Here is a 27,500-nt window from a genome sequence, read left to right on the forward strand (position 1 = left end):
ACCATTCGATTACTTCAGTTGTTCTATACAAAGTGTGAGAGGATTTGTGCTGATCGTAATTTTCGATTGTTTGTAGTTTGAAGTTTTGGATTTATCCAGTTCAAGTATTCAACTCTGAGCGCCCTGACAGTTGGCTTTACCTTGGGAATCCCGAACGCGTTTACTCAAAGGATTTTGTCATTTAAATCAGGCTTCTTTTGTATCCAACTTCCGTATCGTCCTCCCCGCTTCGTAAGCCTCCTGCACTTTCTTCTTCCTCAACTTCCACGCGTTCACGGCAAAGGTTATCTCGGTTGACTCCACGTGTCGTAACCTTTACTTTCAGTCACACACACGCACTCTCTCTTTCGCTTCTCTCTTTCTCTCTCTCTCTCTCTCTCTCTCTCTCTCTCTCTCTCTCTCTCTCTCTCTCTCTCTCTCTCTCTCTCTCTCTCTCTTTCTCTCTTTCTCTCTCTCACTCACTCACTCACTCAGTCACTCTCTCTCTCTCTCTTTCTCTTTCTCTCTCTCACTCAGTCACTCACTCAGTCACTTTCTCATTCTCTCTCTCTCACACACACACACACACACACACACACACACACACACACACACACACACACACACACACACACACTCCATCCTGCCCTCTCTCTTTCTTTTGCTTTCTCCTTCCACCTTTCCTTGTCTTCTCTCTCGTTCATTTCCTGTTATCTTTCTCCCCGCATTCTCAGTTGTTAATATCAGTTTTCTGTCCTGTTTCTCAACACCACACACTCATGACACACACATAACTTAGGCAATCAAGAAAGCTAATTGCTGCTTTATGAAAGAACGGTCATGCAAAATGTTTGTGTTCATGCGATGCGAAAGCATGAGAGAGAAAATAAAATAAACAGCTATGTATTCTTTCCTAGAGGCCGAACAAGGCTTCAGTTAGAAGAACGGTGCCTGGTCGCCATGCGTGAGAGTTATCCAATGCAGGGTTGAGTAACTTCAGCCGCTCTTAATATAATCCTTGAGCTAAAATGTAAAATATGGCCGTTGCGGAAGACTGGTTTTGTATGTGTTTTTAGACCAAGAGGGAGAGGCTATAGTGATAACGACGTGTGTGTGTGTGTGTGTGTGTGTGTGTGTGTGTGTGTGTGTGCGTGTGTGCGTGTGTGCAGTAAATCTGACCATTTGCAACAAGTTATGCACCTCATGCAAAATCGGCAATCACAAAGAAAGGTAGATACCAATAACTGAGACTTAAAAAAAAAGAGGAAAATTGTGGCAACTGGAAATCCCGAAGGTCAGTTTCCTCAAGATCCCGTTCTTCGGGTATACTCACATGAGGGGTTCTTGGACATCGATAAGTAGCTTTATAATCAGCTCTTTTTTTTTTTTTTTCTTCTTTTTGCGTTTGTATATTCGCCGGTGCTGTAAATAGATACAGAACATCACATGAACCAACGCAACTTCGGTATCTTTGGGTGTTATCAAAACGCCTCTTGAACACATCCCATTTTCTTTGAGTTATTTTTTTACGTTTTCTTTTCGGGTTTCAGCTTGAACTACTATGATTTATTTCCTTTGCGGAATGACTGCATAAACATTCGGGAGAAAAACAAACAGATTAAGAGAACTGAGTGGAAAGACGTTTAGAACCTTCCGTTGGGCTGAAAAAAGTGCTAAAAGAGGAAGAGAAAGCTTGATGAACTCCAGTGAAGTGTCTCTTTTTTCTCTCTTCGACAACCTTCAAGAAAGATCGATTCAGAACCGCCTGAAGAAACACATAATTCAGATAATTGCGTAGGAACGTAACAAGCACAAGAAAGTGAGAGTGAGCGGGAGCAAGCATGAGAAACGGATCGGGCCATTCCGTCGGGGCCCTCCCCCACCCCTCCGCCCTCCCCCCCGTCGAAGCCATGGAATCTCGCCGAAGCTTCTGTATCAAACACCAACGTTATGATGGGTAAGGTTGTTGTTTTTTTACGCTTTTGGATCTGAAGGTAGTGTGGTGATTTGCGTCGTGTGTTGTGTTTATAGAATAGTTGTATTGGTTATGTTGTATTGATGCTGTGTCCGATTCTGCTGTCTTGTTATGTTCGGATGGCTTTGTTCCGGATTTGGTATTTTAGGTCGAATGTTCTGGTTTTATGTACTTGGTATTTTAGCCAGGTTTTTATTTTAGTCTTGTGTGTTTAATATACATGCGTTGGCTGACTTTTTGTAAAACTTATTAGATCAAAGTAGGCCTATGCATCGTAGAGAAACAAAAATATCTAGAAGTAGAACTTAAATCCCTCTTCTAATTTGCGTAGGTTTTCAAAAACGTTTGTACAGATTTAAACCATAATTACTATACCAAAACAATTACCCGTCACAAACAAAAGTGCTTGAAATAGAAACTCAGTCTTCACCAATGTGCACAAATCAGCATGTGTATCGAATCGACCTCTTTTACCATAAATCCTCTACCAAGAGAACAAGTTAACGACTGCCATCTATTTATGCACTTAAACAACTTTCCTACAGTTCGTCCGCCACAGTAAATGCTTATTACATGTAGATTTCCCTCGCCGCAGTTCTAACCGCCTTTGTGATCTATGAAGCATAACTGAACTACGATGACTGTCCACATGTCGTAACAATCGTCAATATCCTTCAGATGTGGCTACTATAGAAAGCTCAGCGGGGGAGCGTTATTCAAGCGTCGCCTCAGCGCCATCTGCCGCTCGGGATGACGTCGGCGGTGTTATTCGCTCGTTTATAAGCTCAAGCTCCCTTATTTCAGATATGGAAGGAGTAATTACGGTGAAACACACACAAACACACACACACACACACACACACACACACACACACACACACACACACACACACACATACACACATACACACAGGCATAGTGATGCGTTACAGAAGGGATTTGAAGAGAGTGGTTGTGTTACGGTGTGTGAGGATGTTTCTGTCTTCTTCTTTTTTTTTTTTTTTTTTTTAAGATAATTCGCATTTTAACAAACCGAGGAATTTTTAAGAGAAGCGACTTTGGTCCTTACACTGCTTGCTTAACTTATGTGGTCCGGTTGAGCGGCTTATGGTTTCTATTTATGAGTTTTGTGCAGACGCGCTACCTCACTAACTCTCCTCCTTCCATCTCACCCTAAGCAAGATTAGTCCATGGAAGTGTTCAGTTCACGTCGTAGGATTAAAGGTTTCCTTGTGGGCATTTCCGAGCACCTGATTTACTGATTGATTGATTGATTTCATTTTCCCTGAGAGTATTGGCATGTTTTAAAAATATATATCATCCTTTAAAGAATGCGGAAGGGGATTTTTATCTTCAATACAGATAAAGGAAACAGGTACAAGGAAGAGAAAAGGGAAACGCAAGCAAGAGAGAGAAACAAGAAAGAGAAAAGGGAAAACAGAAGTAAAGGAAAGAAAGGGGTAAACAAGGAAGAGAAAAGGGAGAACAGACACACTGAAGGGAAAAAGCATATGTGACGGAAATCGATCAAGGCATAGCAGAGAAATACTCATTTGGACAAAGACATATGGTATCTGACCGAATTCCGCACACAGACCACGGACCCCCTGCCGTGTAGAACTAATTGTATAAGTTCTAGCGCATCTTTTGGGGGAACAAAGGACAGGTAGTGAGCGGAGACTGCAAAGTGGTTAGTGGATAAAGAACTAATGGACAACGCCCGTTAGCAGGTACCTATAGGCCTCCCCTGGGAACATCGGCGTTTATGCAGATCTCGGGCCATATCTTTTCCCTTTACACCTGACCTGCATCTCTACATCCCAGCTTTTTTTCTTGTTCTTGTTCTTCTTGTTGGTCTTTTTCTTTTTCTTCTTTTTTACTTTCTTTCTCTCTTCAGGTCATTTATTTCAGGGCCTTTATTAGCGTGGGTTTGTTTCTTTATTTTCCTTTTCTTCTTCTTCAGGTCGCATATTTCCAGATTTTCATTAATATTGTTTGCCTCTTATTCTTCTTCTTTATTTCCTTTTCTTTCTTTCTTCTTCACATATTCCTGACTCTTATAAGTTTATACCAAAGCACAAAACCATCGATTTTTAAAATGAATACGCAAAAAAAAAAAAAAAAAAAAAAAAATTGTGTCATCATGAGGAAATAGGAAATGAAAGTGTTCGAACTCTTCAAGTAAACGAACACCTGGTGTCAACATTGCGTCGGCAGGCAGAAGGAGGCAATGACAATTCTTGTTTGTCATTTTTTCTTTTTTTCTTTTTTGACATTTGGGTAACGGGTAGCGAGGTCTATGAAATACTTTCTTGAGATGATCGTGTATGCCTTCTTGCCTTTGGGTTATATGTTTAGATGAGTAAATAGAGCTACACCTATAGCGTGTGTGTGTGTCTATCTGTCAGTCTATCCATTTGTATGTGTTTGTCGGCGTGTCGGTCTGTGTGTTCATGTGTTCTTATGTTCATGTCGTAGCACATTATATTGCAATAACACGTTCATTTACTCTCCATAGGACTTGCGTTTATCACTGGTTGCCTCATACATAAATTTCGATAATTTATTGATGATTTCCACATTTACAATTCATTACGTACATTTAATGATATCCATTTTCCGCGTTAATCTTCAATCATCGATTTTTTTTTTTTTTTTTTAACGAGACATAAAAAACAAAATCCTGATCGTTTTTTATTATCTGTGACATCATGATTAAATGACGCATGATGAGCATAACCTAAATAGAAGTCAAGAGAGACAATGAGCGTTGTATATCGTTTTCACATGTTATTAACCTACTTCAGAATGATCATTGCATAAGCATTCTCAGTTTGATGTGATGGGAAGGAAATGTAGGTTTAAGCGCGATGTGGTTTTGTTAAATGTCTTTGGAGAGTGTAAAGAAAAAAAAAATATATAGAAATCGATATTCTATTCTTAGCGCCTTGGAATTAGTTAATCTTATGAGAATATGGTTTATATATGTGTATGTATATTTGTATATATTTATAGATAGACAGATAGATATCATTCCATTCATAGCGCTTTGGGATTAGTTATTCTATGAGAATATGGATTGCGAGAATAAAAACACGGAATATAAAAATAAGTAGAACAATATTACGGTCTTGCGGTCTACTCGAGCTCAGGAACCTCTGTATCGAGTGTTTACCAAGGACTTAGGAGAGTACTTTGGTCTGAGCTTTGCTTGAAGGCAGAAGAGCGGTCACTGTGATTGTTGCAAAAGCTCGGTTGTTTTAAGAAAGAGAGAGAAGAGAATTTCACTTGATATCACAAAAAAAAATTCACGTAGGCAAACAATCTGGACACGTTTTCCCTTGCCATGATTTTAATGCCTACTCCCAAAGGGAGTAGGCATTAAAATATCTTCTTGCTGTGCTTTGGTGGAATAAAAAGGTCAGGAGCGAAAAAGCAGTAGAAATAAAAACAATAATAATATCTTACTGCTGTGCTTTGAAGAAATAAAAGTATTTGGTAAAAAAAAAAAAAGACTGAAAACAAAAAGAGAAAAACAATATCCTGCTGCGGTGTTTGAAAAAATAGAAGTCCTTCGTGAAAAAAGCAATAGAAATAAAAGCAATTATATACTGCTGATGTGCTTTCAAAAATAAATTCCTTGGCAAAAAAACAACATAGAAACAATAATAATATCCTGATGCTGTACTTTGAAGAAACCAAAAGACATAAAAAGCAATGATAATATCCTGTTACTGTTTTTCGAAGGAATAAAACTCTTCACCCAAAAAACAGTGAAGATAATAATAATAATAATAATATAATAATAATAACAACAATAATAATAATGATAATAACAGTAATAATAATAAACATTAATAACTTGCTGCAGTGCTTGAAAGAAACCCAAATCTTGTGACATGGCGAAACACGAAGCCAAGAGCAGTGCAGAGAGCGACATGAGGTGGGTGTTAGCCGCAGCTGTTAGGCCAACTACCGGATGTAAGAACTCTTGTAATTACATCTGACTTCATTTTCACTCACCGTGTAGGCAGATAGATTTCTCTTATACGATACACAGCAGATGTATACGTATGTAGAAATTCATGAGGGGGAAGGAGGGAGAGAGTGAGAGAGAAAAACAGAGACAGACATTTCAACTCAGTTGTTTAATTTATTAAAGTGTCACGATACAAGTTGTAGATATGTCTATCGTCCTTCAAACAGATGGCTCAAGTCCTATTTCTCCTTGAAGAGCCGTATTTATGAACACCAAGAAATGCTCTTAAAGCTTTATTATGTACAGTATCCAGTTTAGGGTAGAACTCCAACAGATAGACGTGGCCATTATATACAAGGCTGTGCAGTCTACAAATACACATATGCACCGTAGAGAGAGAAAAAAAAGAGAGATAAATAGAAAGCAAGTATAAGGATATAGATGCACATGCACTGCTGAAAACGAACAATTAGGCCCTGTAGTCCCCCCTCAAAACACGAATCATCATCGGAAAACGGAAGTCATGAACTCCTCAGACAAACAGACAGACGATTTTCATACACGACGAATTGTGTCATAATCACATTGTTTTAAGATTGCAATGCTAGAGTAAGTGATAGCTGGAATAAGATCTAGAATTAACTGGAATATGAACGGGAAAGTCGAGTAGAATTTTGTCTCGGCTCAGTTTCTTTGAGATGGGAAACTGCGGTAATTATATTTTTTCCCCAGTGACCCTGTGAATACACAGTAGGTATAACGAATTTGAAAATGTGAACATGATGTTATAGTTGTACTCGAAAGAAAACGGAATTTATATTATGAATGGAATATTTACTTCTAAATATGTACTTTGCTGTTTGTAATTACAATCCAGCATGCATTGTAATGGTACAATGAGGTCCTTAATTATGATTGATATCAACATCTATATTCGCATGGAAAGTAGGGGAAAAGATACAATGTTTTTTGGCTTGTATTTTGCCACATGGGTTGTCTAATATTCGAAGCACAAATATCATTTCCTACCAGAACAACCTGTTGGTGCCAAGTGCAAAGACCTGCGGAAGGGTCAATAATTTATATTTTTTTCTTCTTTCTTCCTTTCTTTTCTCTCTTCATTTTTTTTTTTTTTTCCTTTTTTAAAAGCTTTGTTATTGTATACTATGATCGTCAGCTGTTTCAAACTTACTTTGTCCATTGTCTAGATTACGATATTTTATTTATTTTTCTTTGTTGTCATTATTTTCTGCATTTTGTGTATACAAGAATAAGGATATTAAAGTTTTATTTTTCTTTCTCCAACAGGTATGTCCGCAAAAACGTGTCATATGGTTTCCAAAAGGTCGCAGGACCAGGTAAGTCTGGGAAATGACTAAGATGACTTGTAAGAGAAAATAAGAACGAACATTTCTTCCTAGTTATCTCTTATTTTTTGCGCACATCGCAGGAAAAAAAACACGTAAATTAAACTCAATATAAAACAGCGAATAGTATAAAACTACCGAAAGGGATATCACAACAATTGGCCTTGCAAGTCACCGAAACGCCCCTGTCCTTTGAATGGCCCATGTGATACTGATGGTCTGTTGGACATCGATGACTCGCGGTGATGTTGGGCTCGTATTCAGAAACCCTGCTCTTAATGGCGAGTCATTCTTCTTTTCATGGAGAGCGAGGATGGACTGCGATTATGGCGTGTTTAGTGTCTGTGTCCTTTTACATTTGCCCTTCGAGCGTTTAGAGGTTATGTTCGCGAAACGCAGCCGTTTTTTATTACTTTTTTTTTTTAACAGGAAGGACTTGATTATTAGTTTTTTTATTCTCTCTCTCCTTTTAATGCAAAGTTGTGGGGAAGGAAGGATCGAACAGATCACCTAACACCTAACATTTGCTGTCAACAAATGGCGACGACTCATCATGTTTAGGTCGCCTATAACTGTCAGTGTGAATTCGAATACATTTTCGTCGAATTTCCCTCAAAATCATATCATATGTCAAAAGAACCCGTTATTTTTTATTATAGATAAGGGCAGCAATCTAACAGTCCCCGTAGTAATGGCTGCGACGCACATTCTGCGTTGTACAACCCCCTCCCTGGTACCAGAATTGTCCGTTTTCGGTGGTATTCCCGGAAACCGAACTTGTGTAAGCACTCACGCTCGGTCCGGTGGCTCGCAGAGGGTAATTGCTCTTATCCAACTCCGATGACTGGTAACTTGATGGAGATCGATTCGGTTGTCGAGCTTCATCAACCCAGAATCTCTGCCGAATCCGTTTCTACATAATTGGAATCTGAGAGTAAATTCGTTGCTTAGGTTGGTCTAAAAACAAACTTTTCCGATTTTTTTTTTTTTTTTTTACGCAGTTGGAATAATAAATCAAATTGATTGCTTAGTTTGTTTAAAAAAAAAAAAAAAAAAAAAAGTCAGGGATAGGTTTTTTTTGGTGATATATTTTTCACGATATCATTGAAAACGGGATTATAAGGTATGCATGTGTTAAGCTCAGTTTCCTCGGTGGTGACATTTCAGCGGTGACTTAAATATTCTTGCAGTAGAGTAGTCACCGTACGTTTATTTGCATAGGTACAATTTTATGTAATAAACCTCACCTTTTTAACGTGCTGACGTGGAGATGGGTGGAAGAACAGAGTGTGGAGAGAATGAGAACGCAAAGAACAAGGTGGAGGATGTGGAATAAAGAAGATGGTTTAGGGAATAAATGGCAAGAGAAAGAGGCGACAGCGAGGCAGTGGAGAATAAGAGAGAGACAAAGTAAGAAAGTGTAGAAAGACAGAATAGACCGAATACAGTGACAGGTGCAAGAGAAGAAGACAAAGGGACAGTTTATGAGGATATGGTAATGTGTTAGTTGATATATTTAAAAGACCATTTTATTGTCAATTCACAAGAAAATAATACTAAAAATAGCTGTTTGGTGATAACTCGAGGAAAAACCCGAGTAAAATAACCTTCGTGATCAGAATATTCATGCGTGTTCATGAGCAGGCTTAAACTTGTTTCATGAGCTCATTGCATTGGTAACCTGAAAGGAAGTTTACTTTTTTGCTTTGTTTGTTTTTATTTATTTATTTGATCATTCATTTAATTGTTCATTTATTTTGTTTTTTCTATTTTGTCTTATTTTACAAGTTAGGTGTCATCTAGAAAAAAACGAAAATGTTCAGAAAAGATATTAGTCAATGCGAATCGGCTTATGGAGATAACTAGAGGAAGAAGCAGAAACTGAAGGAAATTATTGAAGTAGCAAAAACAGAGGATCTTTGAGCTTTGTCCTTGAGAGGTCGTGAATCACTTCCTCAGCCGCCTTGGGAATCTCCTCTCTTCTACCTTTCCTTTATCACATCTTCCCCACTCCTGTATCTTATTCCTTCCCTCCTCTCCATCATCCCCCTCTCCTCTTTCTCTTACCCCCATCTTCCCCCTTTTGTATCCTCTCCCCTCTCTCTTCCCCATTTTCCCCCTCTCCTCTCTCCCTTCCCCCCATTTTCCTACTCCTGAATCTTTCTCCCCCTCTCTCTTCCCTTCCTCTTCTCCCTTCCCCGCCGTCCCACTCCTGCATCCCCTCCCTCCTCCCTTCCCCCACACCCCTTACCCTCTTATTTGTTCTTTTTCGCTCGCTGTTTTCCTTCCCTTCCCTCTTCCATTTCAAGTTGAAGGACACTAATTAAGTTTTTTCTTTTGCTCGTTATATATATATTTTTTTATCAGTCGTGGTCATCGTTCCGTGAATTAATCCGTATTTTTCGGGAAGGTATTTGTGGCGTCATTCTGGTCAGCGGGGCAATACACGGCAACAACGACGATGCGGGAAATGGCGATTGCTGGAAACTGTGTGTACTGCCTGGTGGGTTTTCCTAATAATAAGTTATTGTGTTTTTAAAATTCTGAGTGAAAAGAAAAAAAATATGTAGGTGTGGTAAATACGTATGGTTTATTTTTATGTTTTGTTTTCCATTTCTTAAATATTTTTATCATTATTATTATATATTTTTCTTAGTTTTTTTTTTTTGTTTTGTTTTGTTTTGTTTTTCTGGGGTGGGGGGTGAAAACAGCCTTGCCATCCCACCGACTATCTTCACCCCTTCCTCGCGCCTGAATTCCGATCGTAGATCATTCCGAGCTTTCTAGACCCGGATGCCCTTCCGTCGGTCGCCGTCATCTTCACTGGACTGACGGCGATACCCCCACGAAACTCCCGGATCGAGGTCACAGGCCGTGCTAACCTACTGACCTCAGCTCCGACGCGCGCCCACTCTCTAGCTACTTTTCTGCCCCCCCCCCCCCCCCTCCGCTGTAAAGTTATCGGGAATCTATTTTATTTCATTGTTTTATTTCGATCTTTTGATGTGCCCCAGATGAGAGCGAGGTGACTGTTGTCTTGAAAAAATGGCAAGTTATCTGGAACTTGAGGATTTATAATACCAGTGAAAATTGTGATTTCAGTGTAAAGATATTGTCAGTTGGAATGTCAGTAACACGCGTTGTATCTTTTGTAGGAAAAGGCTTATTTAATCATGAAATTTAACGAACACGATTTTTTTTTTTTTTTTGCTTTTTGCTTTTTAACACACTTAAAACACGAAAGAACGCAGGAAATAAAATCATTATATATTTTTTGTTTATTTATATATATTTTTCTAACTCCCTGCTGTTCTTCCGGTTATTTTATTAGAATCATTTCCCCCTCTGCTTCATTTTCTCTTCGTTGCGTCAATCTAAATCCTTCCTCTCTTTTTTTCCTCCCCCTCCCCCTCTTTCTCACCACCTCCCCCTTCCCCTCTTTCTCCCTCCACCCCCTTCCCCTCCCCCCTCCCCCTTTCCCTCAATTATATAAATCCGTGCATTTACTTGGCGGATGTGTGTGCATGTACTTACACTTATATAAGTCCGCACAGTAACCTTGCCAAACGTGTGTTCCTTAATTAAAAGTATACAATAAGCATTTCTATATAAAAAAAAATCAATTTTAAACTGGAATATGTCGTTTAAAAAGGAAAAATCAATAAAATAAAAATATTAAACTAAAACACTTTGTTTAATCTCTAAAGTTGATGATAATATAAAACGGTAATTGTTTGGTTGAAAGGAATTATTCAGTCTACCCTATTGAGCCGCTATGACGTCAGCACATACGCGGAACGCATTGTATGGAACGCACGCGAACGCCGGGAGAGTGTATCAGTTTTATTTTTATTGTTTATACCTCTTTCTTCTTCTTCTTTCTTCTTCTTCTTCTTCTTTTTCTTTCTTTCTTCATCTTCTTCTTCTTCTTCTTCTTCTTCTTCTTCATCTTCTTCTTTTAGAATTGTTGTGGAGAATGCTCTGATTCATCCTTCGTTGTGTATTAATTTGGTTGTCTGGTTCCCTCGCTCTTTTATGAAATATGTTTAGATATTCTCTCTCCCTCTCTCTATCTCTCTCTCTCTCTCTCTCTCTCTCTCTCTCTCTCTCTCTCTCTCTCTCTCTCTCTATTTACTATATTACATTCTTTAATTTTTTTTAATTTTCTTTGAATAGCTTCATTTTTTTTCTCCTACCATCACTATTTCTTCCGTTCCCATATCCTTCGTTTAACGAGTGGACACCGTGATCGTCAATACCTCCGGGTAATGTTTGGAGCTCGTTCCACCTGCGTGACAAGGCGAGAAAGACTACGGTAGAATAACTTCCTTTTCATTGGATTAGTCTTTTGTTGTTGTCGTTGTTGAGGGGGGTGGGGGTTCTTCCTTCTTCTGTAGGTCTTTTTTCTGGTAATTATTTTGGGATTTTTCTGGATACGTTATAGATATCACTAATAGATTGACTTTCATCTGAGAGAGAGAGAGAGAGAGAGAGAGAGAGAGAGAGAGAGAGAGAGAGAGAGAGAGAGAGAGAGAGAGAGAGAGAGAGAGAGAGAGAGAGAGAGAGGTTAAATAATGATGCACACATACGCAGAGTTAAGACGAAGAACCTCGATACGCCATGGCAAAGGCTGGGTCGTCCTGAAGATGCACGACGTGACTCGAGAGCTTAAACACAGTCTTCGTTCACATCTTGCCTCGATCAAGGACCCTGCCTGCACTTAATTGGAGCTTCTTGCAGCTTTTAGAAACTTAAAAACATATATTTTTGAAAGGAATACTGCTGATACCCAACGCACGATCGTCTCCTGAGATTCCGTGATCATAATGATTTTCCTCCGGACTCCGCCTTTTTTTTCGAGATAGGCTTTACTTAAAGTTTTAAGGAACATGTATTTTGTTTCCAGAAACAACAGGTAAGAACGGGTTTTAACTGAACACATCGGCTCCTTGCAGAGGCTTAACCGTGCTTGCTTTGTCTCCAGAGAAAATATTTCTGTATTGCTCGACTTCTAAGACAAGTCGAGCGATGCTGAGTCTTGGCGGGCGTCGAACGGAGCGAAGGAGACCGACACAGGCGTTGGAAAGTTGCTTCGAACCGGTTTCGCTCCTTCCGTAGGCGGTGGGCGGGGGGGCGGAGGGGGGGGGCGTGAAGAGGGGGGTTGCTTTATGAGGGGGGAGGTGAAGGAGGCGTTTGGAGAGTGAGAGGCACGTGTGTACACATTCTTTCTTTCTCTCTTTCTGCCCCCCTCTCTCTCTCTCTCTCTCTCTCTCTCTCTCTCTCTCTCTCTCTCTCTCTCTCTCTCTCTCTCTCTCTCTCTCTCTCTCTCATCTCTCTCTCTCTCTCTCTCTCTCGCATGTTTGCAAATTGTACATACTTGAGCGCGTGTATGCATGTGCATTCGCGTGTTTGTATGTATCAGTATGCACTTATTCTCCCTGCGTACCTATATCCTTTTACATGAGGAGGAGGACACACACGTACCCTCATACGCGCGCGGCTTACTCATGACCCAAACAAATCTCGAGAGAAGCAAAAGAGTAAGCGCATTTAGTGGGTGTGTTCGGTGCGATGTGCCCTTAATCGCGTCTGATGGTACATATCCGTCTGTGCAACCAGCTGTGAGAAGTGTATGTATACCCGCAGGTGGTTATGTGTAGCAATTATTTCGTTTGTGGCTTAGGATTTCGCGAAACGAGCAATTTTTCGAAGCGCTGCGAATCATCAACCGAAACGATTCGGGTAACCAGGCGTGTATCCTGCATCGCACTGTTGGAGTGAGTGAGTGAGTGAGTGAGTGAGTGAGTGAGTGAGTGAGTGAGTGAGTGAGTGAGTGAGTGAGTGAGTGAGTGAGTGAGTGAGTGAGTGAGTGAGTGAGTGAGTGAGTGAGTGAGTGAGTGAGTGAGTGAGTGAGTGAGTGAGTGAGTGAGTGAGTGAGTGAGAGAGCTGCAATTAATTTCACGGTTCCCATTCATTGTTCTTGTAAGCCCGCTTTTATCGGTTTCATTTTAAGTACTGATTCGCATGTTTCCTTGCACCTCTCCTCCCCCCCCCCTCTCTCTCTCTCTCTCTCTCTTTCTCTTTCTCTTTCTCTTTCTCTTTCTTTCTCCCTCTCTCTCTCTCTCTCTTTCTCTTCTCTCTTCTCTCTCTCTCTCTCTCTCTCTCTCTTCTCTCTCTCTCTCTCTCTCTCTCTCTCTCTCTCTCTCTCTCTCTCTCTCTCTCTCTCTCTCTCTCTCTCTCTCTCTCTCTCTCTCTCTTTCTCTCTTTCTCTCTTTCTTTCTCTCATTCTTTCTCCTTCTCCCCCCCTCTTTCTCTCTCTCTCTCTCTCTCTCTCTCTCTCTCTCTCTCTCTCTCTCTCTCTCTCTCTCTCTCTCTCTCTCTCTCTCTCTCCCTCTTCCCCCCCTCTCTCTCCCTCTCTCTTTCTCCCTCCCTCCCTCCCTCCTTCCCTCCCTCCTTCCCGCCCTTCCTCCCTCCCTCCCCTCTCTCATTTATATGTATCAACCTCATAGACTTGTTTCTCTTCATATTCCTAACTCCTCCGTCACCCATTTGTACCCCTTCCGTACTGCACTCGCCAAGGCCAAACAGACTGCATATCTCCGTGCCAAGGCTGCACCTGGACGGGTATCCCCTCCATGCCCCTCCGTTGTCTCTCCATACCCGAGCCCTCCCATCCATTCTGTGCGTCGCTTTAAGATTCAAGGTCTGTTTCTACGGACAGCATCCTCTTTGACCCTCCCCCTGCCGGGCATCTTGAGCCTATTCTTCGTCTTCTTTTTCTTTTTCTTTGTTTTCTTCTTCCTCTTCCTCCTCCCCCTTCTCCTTCTCCTTCTCCCCCTCCTTCACATCCTCGTCTTCTTCCTCCACCTTTTCGTCTTCTTCTTCTTCTTCTTCTTCTTTTTCTTCCTCCTTCTCCTCCTCCTCCTCCTCCTCCTCCTCCTCCTCCTCCTCCTCTATCTCTACCTCCTTGTCTTCCTCTTCCTCCTTCTCCTCCTCCTCCTCCTCCTTCTCCTCCTCCTCCTCCTCCTCCTCCTCCTCCTCCTCCTCCTTCTCCTCCTCCTCCTCCTCCTTCTCCTCCTCCTCCTCCTCCTCCTCCTCCTCCTACCATCACCAGCCGTCGTACTCACTTCCTGCGCATATTACCTCTCTTCTCTTCAATTTATCCTCCTTCGCTTTGGTCGTAATTCTCGCGACTCACACTTCCTGTTCATCCTCTTTCTCTTCCCCGTATTTCTCTTCGTCCTTCCTTCCCTGTTTCTTCATTCGCGTTCTCTATTTTCCCTTTTCTCCCAACACTCTTTTAACCTCACAAGAAAGGATAATAACACATGAGCGTTATATAACATTGTCATGTATGTTGTTTTCCTTTTCCTAATTCACACATCACGAAGACAGTGGTTGATGTTTTTTTTTTTACTTCCCCTTTTCGCATCATAGTATTCGTATTAATTATGCATATTTAAATTCATATAGATAGCATAAATAGACACACCAACCCAATAGACATTAGGTTTTCTTTCTTTCTTTCTTTCGTCTATTTTTGTTTTTAGCCTTTTACACAGGGTGACCATCTGTCTCAGCCTCCCACGAAGTTGTGCTGAAATCACCCTCTGGAATTTTCAAGGGCGTTCGTAGCCTAAGGGGTAAAAAGGACTCCTCCTATTAAATTGATGTTTGGGGGTTCCCAACACTTCGAGGCAAACGGGCCTGCTTCGCGGTTACGTGTTAAATGGACTCCAAAAGTTGTTTTCGATTGTTTTTTCTTTTATTTTTTCGATTTCACTTTTCTATTGTGTGTGTGTGTGTGTGTGTGTGTGTGTGTGTGTGTGTGTGTGTGTGTGTGTGTGTGTATGTGTTTTCTGTCTTTCATTCTTTTTTTATATAATGCTGAATGCTGGGAAGTTAGCGAGCGTAATAAATTTGGGATTTGATTGTGAATACCAGGAAGACGGGAACGGAAGCAGGATTATACGACGCAGCGTTTGTACCTGCCAATTCCAGGTATGGGTTTAGAAGTGTAAAGAATCACGCTGCTTGTAAATCAAAGGGTTACCTCGATCATTAAATTTGGTCAGATATAACCAGTTTATTCGAGATGTAAGTAATGACGTTGTGAAAATCTTTGCAGATATGAATAAAACCCGGGTGTGGGACTATATTATCAGTGCAGATCATAGATTTGATTTATTTTTTAACCGTTTGAATGCCAGTCTTTCCGTGCAGGGTAGTTCAAAGACCATGTATTTAGTTCGAAGAAAATACCACATAAAAAAAGAACATGGTTCTCTTTTAACCAGAAACTTGTTCACTCAAAACCGCAGCCTTGTCCCTCTGTCTTCCCGTGTCTTGTGTGGAATTTCGGGTTTGCGAAGTGGAAGACTCGTTTAGATGAGTAAAAAGAGAAGCAAGTATAGGGTGATGATTTTGGAGGAAGAGGAAGAGGCGTGTGATAATTTTACGGTCTTCTCCGCTCACTTTTTTCAGTACAGAAGGTTTTATATGTGGTCTGTAGCAGGATTTACAGGAGGCTGCAGGATCCTTACACGGTGAGATAGATATTGAAAAATGAGAGTGGTTGAAAAATAGGATGTTCGTATTAGCTTCTTTTAAAATGAATTGTTTTTTGCAGCGATGTCGGATAAGATCACACAAAGAGCTTTTTTTAGATAAACTCTTTCGGAAAATGATTTACCTGACAAGAGGTTTCCTTCAAGCAGAGTGCGCAGTAAAATAATAAGTTAACGAGGAAATGTTAATTTCCAGAAGCTTATACAAAAAACACCAAGAGCAAAACACAACAAGGAAATGAAAAGACAAATAAGTTTACCTCCAACATACCCCCCCCCCTTTTCCTCTTCCCCCCACCTTCTCTTCCTTCACATCCTCAGTCGTAGAGAGCCTTGAGAGGTATCCGAATGGGGCTTATTTATGTTAATTTCTCTTTCTCTCGTGTTCCTTAGTATCCCCCTGTCATCTCTCTCTCTCTCCCTCTCCCTCTCCCTCTCCCTCCCCCTCCCCCTCCCTCTCCCTCTTTCTCTCTCTCTTTTTCTTTCTCCTCCCCTCTATCTATCAGTCTATCTACCTACCTATATATATATATATATATATATATATATATCTGTCCTTCTTCGATAAGCCATTTATAGGATATTAATTCCTACCATCGAAATGCAGATTTATTTAACAAAAGCAAACATTCAGATCCCCTCGATGTTTAGTACAGGTACAGACTTTGCAAAACTTTCAGATCCCCTCGATGTTTAGTACAGGTACAGACTTTGCAAAACTTTTCTTCCTAATAAATGAATACGTTTTTTTCCCTTGTTTTGTTGCTGTTGTTATTATGCGCATGACAGTTATTATGGCGGGTCTATATTTATGCCTTTTTTATCCTGTCATATTACGAAGCCTTTGTTCGTGAACGATGGAGGAGGAACGAAAGGCAGCGTTCATGTAGCTGCCTGGAACAAGAATTTTTCAATCTTAGAATAGATATTTGAAAACATTTAGTTGTACATTTTTATTGTTTGATTTAATTTCTCCTTTATGGTGCCGATTTCTTTACTTATTGTTCGGGCCGTTTAAAGGTAGTTATTTTACCAAAAAAAAAAAAAAAATAAGATAAGAGTTAATGAATAGCTTAACCATTGCTCAGACGCGTCAAGGAGAATGACTGTCGCTTTTCTAGGCGTGACAGCGGTACTGTATGTACGCAAGAATTAACGTCAGTATTGAGTCTCGCATTAATGATGCTTTTTATCAACTCTTAAAATCATTTCCGTTTATCAATGATCTGTTCGTTTCATATTAACGTTTGAGTGTTTTTAATCCGTTGCAAATATTCGCGAAAATACCAGTTTATGATGACTTGTGTCTAAACCTTTGTATCACACAACAGGGAAGTTTTCGGATGGCCGCAAAAGGCGAGATTATTGAAAATTAGTTTTTTGTTTTTTTATCTATTTATTTATTATTTATTTTTAATTCTGGCATATTTCATTCGTGGCTCAATAGCTTCTGTGCGCGAGTAAGAATCATACTTAGAATTATAAGTGGCATTCCACTCTGAACGGCATAACTAGTCTCCCAGCTTAAGTGCATTCGGTAAAGGACGTGAGGTGCTCGTTAAGCTTTTTAGAGCAGTTGCACTGTATAATCAGGCTCTTGAGTTGTTTCCAGTTGGTGTGAACGAACACTCAGAAATGAAAGAAAAGATCCAACAAAGGAAGGAACGTACTTAGCGCAGGCGGAAGGAAGATTGGGCACCGGTTGCTTCCTCGCCTTGAATTTTCGGGGAGAACAAAAACAATTTCGGAAGAACCGTGATTTACTGTTGCTTGGGAATCTTGTGTGTTTCAAGTCGGAATAAAAGAAGTGAATGTGGAATTTACGAATCGAATAGGATAAGTGACTCGTAAATTTAAAAGAAATATACATGAATAATTGAGCATGCTGACAGTGATCATACGTTCACAGAAGGTGACTTCGATGTTGAAAAAATAATGCATTTCCGACAGTAAAGGAATATAGATATTATTTGTAAGACAACGCCAAGGGAAGAAGTGAAAGACCCCGAAAAAATGGAAGAACAATGGAAACGACGAAGACTGGGAACACACCGAATGGGGTCCGAAACTCAGCTGTTTGTGGCTAACCTAAATTCAAGATATATCCATGCCTACGGTGATGTGACGTGAGTTTTTTTTTTTTTGTTTTTTTTTTTCGAATGGATACCGTGTTATTCAGTTGTTTTCTGGTTTGTGGGATATTGTTTTCTATATGTGACTTCGGTGGTTTTGGAATTGACAAGTGGAATAGTCGAAATGGAGCCACAGAAATTACAATGGAAATAGGAAGAAACCCAGATTTTGGTACGTTTTTTTGTTATTTAACTTCAGGCTGACAAACGTGAAAATTTATACATTTAGTTTCTCTCAACATAACACACAAAGCGATTAGTGTAGAACTGAATTTAGGAACTGCCAGTAGGCCTTTCCACACTAGCCAGCAAGTTATTTTAAGGTTGGCGAGAGAAACCACAAGGCGTGGGCACCTTTTGAGCTTTGGAAAGATTAGGCCTACATGCTTTGGTAAACCTTCCTGGAGACCAAGCCCAACCAGGAAGTTGGTCTTTTAATGCCCAGCTTGGTCCGGGTATGCCAGGGTAAAGTGGTGATTTACAGTCGGTAATTATTGCTCGAAGATGATTAGTAGTTTGTAATTAAGACGAGGTGACGGGCTAAATACTTCACTGAACAAGGGTGATGAAACGAACATACTTTCACGTTAAGGAAATACGTAAAAACAGAGACAGACAGAGAGAGAGAAAGATATAAAAAAAAAAAAATATTGCTCAAAGCGACGGACCGGAGACCATATACCAACGAGAGAAATTACGTAGCCTTCTCCCAGAACTTTCGTAATAGCACGCGATAATATGCTACTGCTGAAATATGCCCGCCGGTGGTCAAGTTGAAGAGCGAGAGACCTTGGGGTTTGCGCCAAGACAAAGCACGAGATGGAAGGACGTGGGGAGAGGCAGTGGAGGAGCAGCCCAGTTAGCTAAAGCATGGGTTGATTTTCCTTTTTATTTTTATTTTTTTCATAGCCGTCATGGGGATTTTTTCTTTTCATTTCAGATTTTTATATAGCTGTCATGGGGCTCATTTCGTGTGTATGCCTATGCCTGTGATTGGTTATATATGGACGTTGGTGTATGTATATGCTGAAATATGAATTCAACAGAGATAAGAACTGCAACGTCATGTTTAAAACAAAAACAAAAAAGTTCCGTTAAATAGATATGCTATTTGATTATACGATTATTTCCAAACCAGTTTAAGCTCGATATTCAGGAAAGCTCTAGAGGGAGGAAAAGGAGTTATCCTTGCCTCGTGCACTTTTTTTTCCCGGGAAGTAAACCTTTTTTCCCCTAACTTATTTGCTTTGTATTGTAAGCTAGCATTGCTTAAACGGTGTATAATTCTGGAGGAAATTACTCCGATATTGCAGTATAAGAGCGAAAAGAAAATGGTAGAAAGTAGGTGGAAGTTTACATTAAATACGTTATATTAATGTATGAAGATTTTAATTAAGTTTATAATAGCTTAACATTAAATTTATAACGAACTCGTTTATTCAAGTAATATTATGAATCAGGTAATACACAGATATCCAGATTTCAGTATATATTCTAACCGTATCATTAGAATATAATTACACGCTGTAGACCTCGAAAACATTTTCAAACAAGTCTAAATGTAATACATATATGGTATATATATTATAAACATGCCCACTTCATTATGAAGAAATTGATACAACGGAGAAATAATTTCGCAGTCCTATTTATATTTGCTTCTAATCTTGTCATGGTCGTTTTTTTTTTTTTAAGGTCGGTCGTTCATGTTCATATATTTTCTCTTGTATTACCTGTTCATACTGCATTTTAAGGTCGGAGAGTTTAAAGTTTAAATCCCTGTGCAAGGATTAAATAATCTTCCTTCTCGAACTGCAAAGTATTGTTGCATCACTGAGTAAATTCTCACCAGTACATGTAGATAATTTCTTGTGACACACACATACCGCATTCGCTTTGTTTTGTGTAGATGTATGTAAATGTTTATATTATACCGCACATGTGTCTGTGTGTGGTAATTTATGTCTTTTTATACTGTGTGTGTGTGAATGACTCATGATAATTACTGTATTAAAATGATTTTGGTGAAAATTTGCAAGCATCCTCATTTTGGGGGGGCAATTTGTCATTTAATGTGCTCACTTTTCTTGTTCACACATTCCTACTGCGGAATCGCACACACAAAACGATATATTTTCTTCATAGAATGTTAATGTTATGAATGAAATGCTTGATTGTTGCAGGCGTTGCGAAAGCAGATTTAAAGCATGTTGTAATTGCCTTTTACAGTGGTTGGTTCGCGTAATGAGCTTTCGTGACCTTAGTTTTAATGATGGTGTTCTTGTTTGCTTATTTGTTTTGTCATTGTGATGAGTAGGTAGCACGAAGCATGTAGAGAATTTGCCTGGAACTCTTGTTTTAGTAAACTGAAGCGTTATGTTCCGAACAAAGTGCGTTTCTCTATCTGGATGCTGATAAAAGAACAATAAAGTTATAAATAAACTGGTTATTCTCTCTCTCTCTCTCTCTCTCTCTCTCTCTCTCTCTCTCTCTCTCTCTCTCTCTCTCTCTCTCTCTCTCTCTCTCTCTCTCTCTCCTCTCTCTCTCTCTCTCTCTCTCTCTCTCTCTCCTCTCTCTCTCTCTCTCTCTCTCTCTCTCTCCATTCTCTCTCTCTCTCATCTCTCTCTCTCTCTCTCTCTCTCCATTCTCTCTCTCTCTCTCTCTCTCTCTCTCTCTCCATCTCTCTCTCTCTCTCTCTCCATTCTCTCTCTCTCTCTCTCTCTCATCTCTCTCTCTCTCTCTCTCTCTCTCTCTCTCTCTCTCCATTCTCTCTCTCTCTCTCTCTCCATTCTCTCTCTCTCTCTCTCTCCATTCTCTCTCTCTCTCTCTCTCCATTCTCTCTCTCTCCATTCTCTCTCTCTCTCTCTCTCTCTCTCTCTCTCTCTCTCTCTCTCTCTCTCTCTCTCTCTCTCTCTCTCTCTCTCTCTCTCTCTCTCTCTCTCTCTCTCTCTCTCTCTCTCTCTCTCTCTCTCCATTCTCTCTCTCTCTCTCTCTCTCTCTCTCCATTCTCTCTCTCTCCATTCTCTCTCTCTCCATTCTCTCTCTCTCCATTCTCTCTCTCTCTCCATTCTCTCTCTCTCCATTCTCTCTCTCTCTCTCTCTCTCTCTCTCTCTCTCTCTCTCTCTCTCTCTCTCTCTCTCTCTCTCTCTCTCTCTCTCTCTCTCTCTCTCTCTCTCTCCATTCTCTTTCTCTCTCTCTCTCCATTCTCTTTCTCTCTCTCTCTCTCCATTCTCTTTCTCTCTCTCTCTCCATTCTCTTTCTCTCTCTCTCTCTCTCTCCATTCTCTTTCTCTCTCTCTCTCCTGGCGCATTGGTGATAACATCCTACATGAACCAAGGCTAGACGCATGTGACGCAACTATGACGTAATCATTGAGAGATTGCAGTGAGCGTATATGGTCGGCCCCGTACGTGAGTCATTCAGAGATTTGAGGAGTGTACATCATCAGAATCAAGCCAGATTTTTGCGTGTTTAGTAAGGTTTCTTGTTCATATTCGTGGGTAACAGTGACACATACTCTTACATAACCTCAAAGCAAACACGGTCACCTGTGGCCTCGTTCTCTCTCTCTCTCTCTCTCGCACTGGTTACCCAATCACGACTGACTCACTCACTCTTAACCCTCACACACTCGCACGCTTTACCCTGTGGCGGTACAGGGGTTATTAAGGAAATGAGGGTGAAACATTACGGAGAAAAGCTCGCTCGTTATGCTTTGATCGCGGTTATTGAGAGGTAACAACGATGCCTTTGAGGAATGTCGGGAACCTAACCTTGAGATGGAACTCAAAATTTCGTTTATAGGTATTTTCAACTCCCTTTATCGCTCGATTTTACTTTACGCACCTCTTTTCCCTCCCGAATGTGACGGTACTTTTCTCCAAAACGGAAAGTCGGCGAAAGGGGCCAAGGCGATGAGACCACAAGATGGGGTTCTGGCGTGTGCAAGAAATCTATGGTCTCGGCTGTTTTTGGGGGAGTTGCTGTCAGAATTGCAAGCCAGGGGTGGGGGGGGGAAGTATGACTTGACGACTGTACACGCTTCCCACGCACCTGCAGCCTATTTTTGTTAAGACTTCGTGGACTCAAATGAGGAACACGAAGACCTTGGGTGTTTTGAATGGCGTTTCCCCCTCGTTAGGTTGCATCATTTGGTATCGCTTGGGGACAGATAGAGGGGGAGAGAGGGAGAGAAATGATTGAAATGCTGGTTTCGTAACCGGTTTTTTCTTCTTGAAGGTGAAGACAATGTGGTAAATGTAACTGGTGAATGTTTAGAAATGGGTGATATTATCACACGCTCGCGCACGTTACGCATAACGACTATCAAGATACGTATATAAAAACTGAAAAAGCGGGGGAGTTTATAACGGTATACAAGACCAGTGTATGTATTTAGAAAACAAAATCATCATAAGCAACAAGGAGGCGAGTTCATTTGGAATTTCCGAGGCAGATAGGAATTTAGGTGGGGGGGGGGGGGGGTAGTGAGGAGAAGAGTGGGGTCCTTCGAAAGCTGATTATATATTACGATCTCTTTTTAAAACTTGTTAGATTTTTGTGATTATTTCTCGTTATTTTTGTGCTAGTGATATTATCCTTGATAGACTATTTGTATCATTATTACAGTAGATGGAAAACGAAAACTTTATAATAGATCATGTGTATTCATTGTTATATGGAAAGTGTATTTTGATAAATGGCCAAGTAGTTCAGAAGAGTAGATAGGAATTTAGTTTAAGAATCGATTCTGAATTAAATTGTTGACTAAAATTATTTACTAATATTTTTTTTTTTTATTTGTTTATTTTACACTCGAATAAGCAATATGGATTCGAAGATACGTATTCTGCAACTGTACATATAGTTATTTTTTAAAGTAATGAGTACAAGGAAATATGAGTTTAAACTATATACAATTTCGAGACTAAAGAAACGGGAACAATAAGGTTTGATTAAGGCCTAAATATCACAGTAGGTATGTGTGGTATTGGGTTAACCGTGATTAGACTATTGACAAAGTAGGTATTCTGGTTGTACAGGTGTTCAGCAGATCATTTTATCATTTCAGAAGGGAGAAAAAAAAAACTTTGACTTCGTGGCTAAGTAATTGTTGGAGTGTAAATATGCTGTGTAAACATGCTTTATTCTTGAGAGGGCACAGTCTTTTGCCCTGTTTGTTTATTTCTTCTGTAACTTGGAGTCGGCAAATAGATCAGAGTGTACTTGGCTTTGAATGAGAAGGATGCATTGAACTCTGCAGAATAAATCGTCCTCCGTCTTGAAGAAAAAGAGAGAGAAAAAAAATCACTGCGTCACGGAAGAAAATATCACCGCAACTTTTCCGTTATTTTACATTCTCTCTCCTCTCTCGCTCTCGCTCTCGCGCGCTCTCTCTCTTCCTCTCCCTCTCTTCCTCTCCCTCTCCCTCTCCCTCTCCCTCTCCCTCTCCCTCTCCCTCTCCCTCTCCCTCTCCCTCTCCCTCTCCTCTCCTCTCCCTCTCTCCTCTCCCTCTCCCTCTCCTCTCTCCCTCTCTTCCTCTCTCTCTCTCTCTCTCTCTCTCTCTCTCTCTCCTCTCTCCTCTCTCTCCTCTTCTCTCTCTCTCTCTCCTCTCTTCCTCTCTCCCTCTCTCCCTCTCTCCCTCTCTCCTCTCTCCTCTCTTCCTCTCTTCCTCTCTCCCTCTCTTCCTCTCTCCCTCTCTTCCTCTCTCCCTCTCTCCCTCTCCTCCCTCTCCTCTCTCTCCTCTCTCTCCTCTCTCTCCTCTCTCCTTCCCTCCCTCTCTCCTTCCTTCCTTCCCTCCCTCCTTCCCTCCTTCCCTCCCTCCCTCCTCCTCCCCCTCCCCCAGGGTTAACCTTGGCGTCTGAGGGAGGGAGGGAGGGAGGGAGGGGTCGCTTGCGTGTTCGGCGAACTCTTAATTAAGCGCCTGGCTAAAGACGAGGGGTCAGAATACAGACGGGAAAGGGATCGCTGTTATGTGACTCTCGATATCTTTGCCTCTATCTGTCTTGTTCTGCCTATATCTGTGTCTGTCTGTAATGTATATCTGTAAATATATCTATCTATCTATCTATCATCAGTCTCTCTTTGTGTGTGTGTGGTATGACCGAAGAGGAAAAGCATTGGTCTTCCTGGGTTTCCCAACATCGGATTACGTCAGCGGGAAGTTTAAGACCAGGATTCACTGCGTCATTGTTGTCAAGAGAATCTTCAAATGCCAGAGTGACGTTCATTGTCCTGAAGAATAACGATGGAGGACGGAGGAGGACGGAGGACGGAGGATGGGAAGGGGAGGGAGCAAGAGCAGGGGGAGGGAGCAAGAGCAGGGGGAGGGAGCAAGAGCAGGGGGAGGGAGCAAGAGCAGGGGGAGGGAGCAAGAGCAGGGGGAGGGAGGATGAAAAGGATGAAAAGGATGAAAATACAGATTTAAAACGACCATGACTTCGCATACAAGTGATCAGGCCACAATAAATCCTTCGAGCACATGCACAAACAAGCAGACAAGCAGCTTAAATCGTCACGGGCTGGTAGTTAGTGAGGCTAATTACACCCCTTGAAATGGTGTCTTCTACTAAGTCCCCCCCCCCCAAAAAAAAAAAAAAAAATAGCTCGTTTTATATATTTATTTTCTTCCATTTCGTGACATGCCTCGAATTCCCCGGACCTTTGGGTAGTAATCAAGGAACAATTAATTTACATGCTCGATTAATCACGATAGGTTTATTGCACATCAGCGAGAGGTAATGATAATCTGGAACCGGGATCGATGTCGGGCTTGTAAGTGTCAAAGTCCTTGTTATTACGACGTCATCCTCGCCCGTGCCGACATGTCTATTTAATTTAATCATGTTATTGACGTTATCCAGGGGAATGGCAGGCGAGGCGCAAGTATTGATGTAGCGAAAGCAATATAAGAGGAGGGAATGTGTCAGAGCCAGTTCAGTAGCGATCGGAGTGCCGAGGGGAGGGTGCCAGTACCAGGAACGTGGGAAATCGAGGGAAGTGTACAGTACTAAAGAATTGTACTACAGTAGTATACAGTCTTCTAAATTACCGGAAATCAGTTAACTGCATACAATCGGTTTGAAGCAATTACTGTCGCATACCTTAACCAATATTTAAACGGAGAAATTGACGGAAGTAGAAAACCTTTGCGGTCACACGAACTGCATTGCGTTTGCGTACGATCACTACGCTTTCGTTTCGAGAATGTCAGGAGTGTAGTGACATGATACGGTAGCGCGCACTCGTATTGCTGCCTCTCGGACGCTCCTCCCGGAATCCCCCTCTCGGACTCTCTCGCTTGCATGCGTTAGGGTTAGTTTGGTTCGAGTTTTGTGTGTATTTGGTACATGTTTATTTCGTGTGCTTGGCGTTTGTATATGTACGGTGATTTAATAATATGCTCTATCCGGCAGTGTGTTCTTGTATTTTTCTTTTTAAGTGGTCTTATTTGTTTCCAGTAACGAATTTTTGAAAGTATATGTTGTTGCTCGATAGTCACGTGTTTTTATTTTTTTTCAGGTGTAAGGAACCACTTGAGGCGGGGACCTCCGAGCAGCTCACCTGCTGCTGCTGCTGCCTCGCCCCCACCTGCGTCTCCGAGAGCCCCAGACTCCGATCCATCATGGGTTGCTTCCTTGAAAAGTTCGACAACTTCCTCAACCGAAGCTTTCATCGGTTGGGCCAGATCATCGCCAACCACTTCGGATACTTCATCATCATCCCGATCTTCATCACCGCCATCTTAGCCACAGGTTTCCAGAACATCGTGTACGAAGATGACCCCGAGTACCTGTTCGCCCCCACGACGGGCGGCGCCAAGGACGAGCGGGCGATCATAGAGGAGAACTTCTTCCTTAACTTCAGCTCCGACTTCCACCCGTCGCGCGTGACGAGGACCGGGAGGTTCGCTCGCTTCATCATTATGGCGAAGGACGAGGGCACTCTGCTGAGGACCGAAGTGTGGAAGGACATCATGGACCTCGACCGACTCACCCACACCGTCGGGGTCGAGTACGACGACAAGTTCGTGCGCTACGAGGACCTCTGCGGCATCTGGGACAGCAAATGCTACGAGAACAACATCCTGGACCTGGATGACCTCATGCCGGAGATCGAGGTTGGCGATTACAACCTCACGTACCCGCTCATGCTGAACCCCAACACGTTCGAGATGTACGTGTTCCCGCTGTTCTTCGGCGGCCTCGAGATCTCCAACTCCAGCACCATCGAGAGCGTCAAGGCCCTGTCCATCTCCTACTGGCTCAGGACAAACACGCGCAAGGAAGACGAAAGGTGAGACAGCGTTTTATCAAGGACAGTATAGGCTTCACCTGTTGCCTGATTAAGGGCTAGAGGGAGGTATATCCTTGTGGGCCGCATATTTAAGTGGTTTTATCTTTTCACTTAATTGTATATTTATTATGGCACTTAGTCACGGAACTGCGACTCGTAGAAATGTCGTATTGCATATCGTTGATCATGTAACGTATCCAAATTCTATGTAGCGATTTTCTGCTATTCATATAGGCTACTCGAGCATTTTTGCTTTTTTCCTCATTGATTTAGATAACCCAAAAAAAATATTTCAGCGGGTTTTCACACTTCTTAGACTGACTTAATTAGTATTAGGAAAGGATACACTTCGCTAAACACAAAGCTGCGCCGCCTTCAGCCAACAGAGCTCCGACCTTGCCACAAAGAACCAGTCGGCTGTTTGGCCAAACAAGTGCCAAGGAGGTCGCATTTACTTCATGCTTTTTTTATATATATGAACTTAAGGAACCGATGAGCTAACGTTAAAGCCAAGAGACTGAGACTAACGCTAACACGCGGTCCTTGTCTGCCTGTCTGCGTTCGTTCGGCGAGACCGTGACGGAGAAACTTTGGTTAACGGATCTCCCGCGCGCTCTCGGTGCATTGTTTTTGGCGAGGGCGAGACTTTGGCGCGCGATTATTGGCCCGCGGTTATTGGCGCTTGTGCAAGTATTGACTCTTTCTAGGCTGCCGAGGGTTTCTTTCCCTTTCCCGCTCGTCCATTCCCTCCACTTCGGCCTATTTGTCTGTTGCGTCTCTGTTTTTGAATTCGTCTAGTACCGTCTTGATCCCCGATTTTATTGTAAAATGAAAAGACGGAAATGCTTTACGACATGATTTGCGTGCCACGTTAAGTTCTTCGGTTCAAAAGAATAAATAAATAAATAAAGTTTAGAACGTTCAACGGGTGAAGGTCGCAGTTCATGATACTTGATGAGGTTATATTCTTATTCAAATTCATTAGTTTCGATTTCTCCTTCATATGCAAATGAGAGAGTTATAGTGTGGCGATATGCAATACGGAATTTGCATATTAGTATTGTTGGTATGACCATCGAGGTCTTAGTCATCTGCGCTTGTATTATTAATGCTCTTGATGTTAGTTTTGTCATTTGTTACTATTTGGCTACTATCCTTACCATCAACTTTCCAGCTATCGTTATCAATTTGAAATAATGGCTATT

General features: G+C 41.4%; 1 protein-coding gene across 10 annotated transcripts in view; it reads left to right on the top strand.

The window, feature by feature from the left end:
* The window catches only part of LOC125047058 (patched domain-containing protein 3-like), a 138,959-nt gene that overhangs the window by 40,076 nt on the left and 71,383 nt on the right, over positions 1-27,500 (top strand). For 4 of the 10 annotated variants that reach the window (XM_047645143.1, XM_047645113.1, XM_047645132.1 and 1 more), the window contains exons 2-3: positions 1,530-1,936; positions 25,522-26,295. In XM_047645143.1, coding sequence (XP_047501099.1) covers positions 1,821-1,936; positions 25,522-26,295 — 890 coding nt within the window. In that variant the 5' untranslated portion in view covers positions 1,530-1,820. Of the gene's footprint in view, positions 1-1,529; positions 1,937-7,216; positions 7,292-12,804; positions 12,931-17,576; positions 17,994-25,521; positions 26,296-27,500 lie in introns of those variants that run through there. The other 6 variants (XM_047645171.1, XM_047645162.1, XM_047645195.1 and 3 more) reach the window with 4 other exon arrangements.

This window comes from Penaeus chinensis, chromosome 4 (assembly GCF_019202785.1).
Source record: "Penaeus chinensis breed Huanghai No. 1 chromosome 4, ASM1920278v2, whole genome shotgun sequence".
Taxonomy (NCBI): Eukaryota; Metazoa; Arthropoda; class Malacostraca; order Decapoda; family Penaeidae; genus Penaeus; species Penaeus chinensis.